General features: G+C 53.3%; 1 protein-coding gene across 1 annotated transcript; it reads left to right on the forward strand.

Annotated features, from left to right (window-relative positions):
• Nucleotides 1-4,585: 4,585 nt before the first annotated feature.
• On the forward strand, nt 4,586-5,239 carry ASCL1 (achaete-scute family bHLH transcription factor 1). The gene has a single exon (XM_066634344.1). The coding sequence runs from the start codon at nt 4,586-4,588 to the stop codon at nt 5,237-5,239; it is 654 nt and encodes a 217-aa protein (XP_066490441.1).
• The last annotated feature ends 851 nt before the right edge of the window (nt 5,240-6,090 follow it).

Here is a 6,090-nt window from a genome sequence, read left to right on the forward strand (position 1 = left end):
GCTAAATAGCCGGCACAGATCCAAGTAGCCCTATAGGGCAGGCTGGGGTGTTACATAGGTAAGGGGAAAAGTATCCTCTTACCCAAGATGACCGCTCCAGCAGCCTCCTACCCTTCACTGAATACAGTGCAGGCCATGCTGTTAAATGAGGTTTCCGAAAGGGGGAGAAGACAGCACAGACTATTATTTTGTTAACCATATAGGCACAAAGGAAGTTTAATTTCTGTGATATGTTTTTCTTATTGACGTTTCAGAATCAAAACAAATTCAGTCAATTTGTACAGCAATGCCTCAGAGTTAGCTAGTGGTTGAATTTATAAACAGCTTCTCACATTGGAGTAAGAAGAAATATTCTGACTCATTATTCCAGGAAAAGTCATGCCTACAAAAAGGAAAAGGTCTAGATGGGATTTATTTATGATGTCTTATCTGGGGACATGGAGAGGAACTACTTACTTGCTGTGAAGTCGTTAAGAGCCATCTCCTAAGCAGGACATACTGCCTCGAAGTGCAAAGCCATAGGTGGCACATGGCAAGGTGGCACAAGGCAATTATTTTGTCCTCAAAATAGTAGTTCTCCTTTCATATTAGTGACAACTGCCCCCCACCCCCACATTGGCTGGATCCCTATGGTAACTTGAAGAAGCCACTTTTCACACACTTAGGGCATAATCCTATCCATGTCTACTAAAAAATAAGTCCTATTGCATTCAATAGGGCTTACTCCCAGGAAAGTGTTGAGAGAATTGCAGCCTTAGGGCCCAATCTTATCCAATTTTCCAATGCCTGTGCAGCTGTAACAATGGGGTGTGCACTGCATTCTGTGGTAGGGAGGCTGTCCTCAAGGTATGGGAACATTTGTTCCCTTACCTGGGGGGGGGGGCTGCATTGTGGCTGCACTGGTGCTGGAAAGTTGGATAGGATTGAGCCCTGTGTGTGCTGTTCCATTGTATGGACAAAGCATAGTTGCCCATGGGCTCAGGTGGGGCCCGTTTGATGGGGAAAGTATCAACTGAGTTGGCCTACTGCTATTAACTAGGTCAGCCCACATGGGCAAGAGGGCTAGTTTTCAATCTTTGGTCTTGTTCAATTGAATTCTTCAGTCGTGTTTACTGATGCCCTACTCATTTCAATGGCATGTACTTCCAAGGAAGTATTCCGAGGCTGCAATCCTAGACCCTCTTACCTGGGAGTAAGACCCCACTGAACACTATTTCTGAATAGACATGCATAAGATTGTCCTTAGAGACCTGTAGCCTACAGGGAAGAAGCAGCAATCAGATAAGACAGTAGAAAGAACACAGAGGAGGGAGGTTTTGAAGGCCATGGGTTGGGAGAGAAGGAGGTTGAAGGGGAGAGAGACGCAGAGATTGGTTCCTTTGGAGGCTGGGAAAAATTACAAACTCAGTTACAAACCCCATTGAGAGGTTGTACATCATTCCGAACCTCTCTCATATTACCACATGTCAACAGCACAGAGACTCCTACATAACCCTCATGCTGGAGATTCTTATTGGAGTACTTATTGGAGTACTCCAGTTCAATAAGCACGCACCAGAAAAGCTGGATATTGACCATTCCTGGAGGTGTTCCAAAATGTGATTTTTGTTTGTTTGTTTGTTTGTTTGTTTGTTTGTTTGTTTAGAGGCCATGGGTGGTCTAGTGCCTGCTTTGCACAGTAAAGGTCCCAGATTCAAATCCTAGCATCCCCAGTATACAGCACCAGGAATGAGAAGGCTGGAAACAATCTGAGACTCAGAGAGTGCAGCTATCCATCAGAACAGATCATGCTGAATGGGCTGGGTCAGTGGCCCTACTCAGAATGGACAATGACATGGATCTAGCTCAGAACTCGGTTGCGATGGAGCAGAAACATAGCTAGGTCATTCGATATCCGGGGCCCATAAATTTTTGTCACCCCGTATGACATAATAAATTATTTAAATTAATTGCTAATTATATTATTAATTAATTAATTCATATTTTATACCACCCTTCCTCTAAGCAGCTAAGGGTGGTGTACATGGTTCCTCCCCTTATTTTGTCCTCACAACAACCCTGTGAGGTAGGTGAGACAGAGATAGTAATAGTCATGACATGAAGTGGATAATAATAATAATAATGGCCAGAAAATTAACGCAATGAATATTTCCCCACAAGCAATGGATGAAATTCTGCATCAAATGGTATATAACATGATGGTATTATTGCTGAAAACCATGATTTCCAGAATTTTGGTCACTAGGGTGTCACCCCCCCTTCCCGGATGTTTTGAGTTAAGGCAGTGGTTCTCAAACTTTTAACACTGGGACCCACATTTTAGAATGACAATGTGTCCAGGACCCACTGGAAGTGATGTCAGGGCTGGAAATGACATCATCAAGCAAAATAATTATAAATAATTAAATTTAAGAAAAACAGATAATGAAATAAGAGGAAGGCAGCCGTTTCACCAAGTGAATTTTCTCTGTAGCCTGCCTGCAATAACCCCCCCCCCCAAAAAAAAAAAAATCAGTGAGATTTTCATCCCTTCCTAGTGCCCACCTTACCAGCTGAAGCCTCTGTTCTATTCTTGGGGGGGGGGGGTGCCTTCTGGAGCATTTGTTGAGCTCCACTTTCATCAGATTGGGACCATGCAGCTAGCCTTGCATTCCCTTTGCCTGACTTGACCAGGAGCCAAGGCACGTTTGCTTACTCGCGAGTAAACGCGACCGTGTGGCTTTCGCTTTCCATAGGGCTCAATACATTCATCTGCTTGGAGGGAAGGACTTCCTTCTCGGGTGTTTTTTGGGGGCTGCTTTCATTAGACAGGAACCATTCTGGTGTCCTTGGATTCCTTTCAGCCTGCCCTTTCCGATGCACTAAGGCAAGTTCTCCTACTCGCGAGTAAACGCGCGATATGGCTCCGTTTCACTTTCCATAGGGCTCCATGCATTTTTTGGTTTCTGGTTTTTTGGCCATAACTTTGATGCAAAGGAGATATTTTACTCTGGTTTTTCGCATTGCATTCTGCTGGAAATTCCGCATCCAACGGTATATAGCATGATGGCGCTACTCCTAACCTCCGCGATGTTAGCGATGTTGGCTTATTTGTAGTGTCACCCCCCCCAAGGCATGTACCTGTGGCGGACCACCCCCCTCGCTAGCTACGCCACTGTGATGGAGAAGGGTCACTGTAAAGCTGGTTAGGAAGCAGAGGAGAGGTGGGGGGTCAAACAGGTGTTTCTAGGGACTGTGCATTGAACCTTCAAATGATTGGCTAGGAAAAGCAAGCAAACGGCACCAATGCAGTGGTGTAGTGGAGAGGGGTGCCAAGCCCTAAGAGTGCAATCCTAACCAACTTTCCAGCACTGGCATGGCTGTGCCAATGGGGCATGTGCCGCATCTTGCAGTTGGGGGGGGGGGGGCAGCCATGGAGGCCTCCTCAAAGCAAGGCCATGTTTGTTCCCTTACCTTGGAGTTGCATTGCCCTTCTGTCAGTGCTGGAAATCGGGTTAGGATTCCAGCCTAAGTCTTGCAGGGAGCCTCACCGCAGCCTGCAAGGGCCCCTACCCCCCTTCGTAGCCATTCCAGGAGGGGGGAGCAAAAGAGGCGTATGGCTCCTAAGGGGAGGGGTAGGGGCCCCTTGCACGCTGCGGTGAGGCGCCCTGCAAGACTTAGTGCTTTGCCCCCCCTCTGGCTACGCCTCCGTTCTACTCTAGTGCTCCATCCCAGCTCCCACATGCCCAGCCTGGAAAGAAGCACCACCATACACCTGCCTGCAACCTGCGGGCATGGAAGCGCGCTCTTTGGCGGACAAGTGGCCAAGGCCCCCCCAGCATCCCCACCTTGCCTCGTTGGGGGCGTGAGCCCCACTTCCCCGCGTCCTCCTCCGCGGACGAGCCTGCTCCCTGGACGCACCCCTTCTCCACAGCCTTTCCCCCCAACACCGCCTCCTTGCCAGCTCAGCCAATCAGCGGCCGCTGCACTGGCCGGCGCCCCCTCCCTCCTCACCCCCCACGCGGTGGCCCGGCCCCATTGTTTATTCAGCGGCTGGGCCCGCGGCACGCGCCTCGCGCACGCACTTGCAACAACAAACCTGGGAAGGGGGTGGGTGGGGGGAGCAGAGGCGGGGCTGGGTGCAGCGCGCGCCTGTGGGGGGGGGGCTGCGCTCCCTGTCTGGTGTGTGTGGGGGTGCTGCTTTCCCCCCACTCCCCACCCCCCCCCATGAAAAGGCGGTGGCACTTCCCACTGGGGAAGCTGGGGAGTGTGGAAGGCGCGAGGTGCAGTGTGTGTGCGCCTGTGGAGACGTGGGGGCACGAGGAGGAGGAGGGGTGGGGGGCGCTGGAGTGAGTGTGTGTGTGAACGGGGGGGCAGCCAGCGGAGGTCCGGCCGCCCCTTATAAGAGACCCAATCCCTGGCCCCCTTTTTGGCAAAAGAGGCTTGGAGACGCCGGCTGCGCACACACGCGAGCGCCACGAGCCTCCCTCGGTTCCAAAGAAAGGGGAGGAGGGCCAGCCAGCCAGCCAGCCAGCCTCTGCCTCGGCCAGCCTCTCCTCTCCGCGCCCCGGGCCAGCCAGAGCCGCGCGCCTCTGCGCAGGCACCAATGGCCAGCGGCAGCCCGGCCCAGATGGACAGCGGCGCCAGCCAGCCTCCGCCTCCCGCCGCGTTCCTGAAGCCCGCCTGCTTCTTCGCAGTGGCCCCCGCGCAGCCCCTGAGCCCCGGCAGGGCGGCGGGCGCGCGGCAGCCGCAGCAGCCCCCGGCGTGCGCGCCCAAGGCGCCCGCGGCGAAGCAGCCCCCGCAGCAGGCGCAGGCCAAGCGGCCGCGCTCCTCGTCCCCGGAGCTGATGCGCTGCAAGCGGCGCCTGAACTTCAGCGGCTTCGGCTACAGCCTCCCACAGCAGCAGCCGGCGGCCGTGGCGCGCAGGAACGAGCGCGAGCGCAACCGCGTCAAGCTGGTCAACCTGGGCTTCGCCACGCTCCGCGAGCACGTCCCCAACGGCGCCGCCAACAAGAAGATGAGCAAGGTGGAGACGCTGCGCTCGGCCGTCGAGTACATCCGCGCCCTGCAGCAGCTGCTCGACGAGCACGACGCCGTCAGCGCCGCCTTCCAGGCCGGCGTGCTCTCGCCCACCAGCTACCCCAGCGACATGAACTCCATGGCCGGCTCGCCCGTCTCCTCCTACTCCTCCGACGAGGGCTCCTACGACCCGCTCAGCCCCGAGGAGCAGGAGCTGCTCGACTTCACCAGCTGGTTCTGAGGCCCCCGCCCTGGCTGGGCAGCAGGTGGGTTGGCTGGGGCGGGGGGGGGCATCCTGTCTGAACAGCGGCCCTGTGCCCTCCATGGCAGTGCCAGGGGCCTGCGGAGTGGCCTTCGCTAGAAAACAGGTCCCTGCCCTGAGGAGCTTACAGTGAGTCCAGCGTCAGAGGGCAAGGGATGTGCCAAGCGAACTTGGGTACCACATCCTATTAAAGCCCCATCCTAGGCATGTCTGCTCAGAAGTAAGGCTGCCATCCTATGCACACTTTCCTGAGAGTAAGCCCCATTGACTACAATGGGACTTACTTCTAAGTAGACATACATAGGCTTCTACTGTCTCACTGAGTTCAGTGGGACTTACTCCCAGGTAAGTGTGTAGAGGATTGCAGTTTAAGAGAGATCTACATCTCATTGAGGCTGCAGTCCACACTTACCTGGAAGTAAGCGCCATTGACTATAATGGGACTTACTTCTAAGTAGATATGCATAGGATTGTGCTGCAAGTGTCACTGAATTCAGTGGGACTTACTCCCAGGTAAGTGTGTAGAGGATTGCAGCCTAAGAGAAATCAGCATCTCCTTGCTGCAATCCAGTACTCACTTACCTGGGAGTAAGCCCCATTGACTAGAATGGTACTGTAAGTCTCACTGGGACTTACTCCCAGATAAGTGTGTATAGGATTGCAGCCTAAGAGAGATCCCCATCTCATTGAGGCAGCAATCCTATCCACATTTACCTGGGAGTAAGCCCCATTGTTTCTGTGTAGATGTGCTTGTTTCTGACACACAGCTGCAAGCCACCAAGCATTCCAAAAGTGTTCCTGAAATATTCTGGGAAGCTAGCAGACTCATG

Source organism: Tiliqua scincoides, chromosome 7 (genome assembly GCF_035046505.1).
Source record: "Tiliqua scincoides isolate rTilSci1 chromosome 7, rTilSci1.hap2, whole genome shotgun sequence".
Taxonomy (NCBI): domain Eukaryota; kingdom Metazoa; phylum Chordata; class Lepidosauria; order Squamata; family Scincidae; genus Tiliqua; species Tiliqua scincoides.

Coding starts and splice junctions, on each gene's coding strand:
- ASCL1 (XM_066634344.1), top strand. CDS start 4,586: ATGGCCAGCGGCAGCCCGGCCCAGATGGACAGCGGCGCCAGCCAGCCT.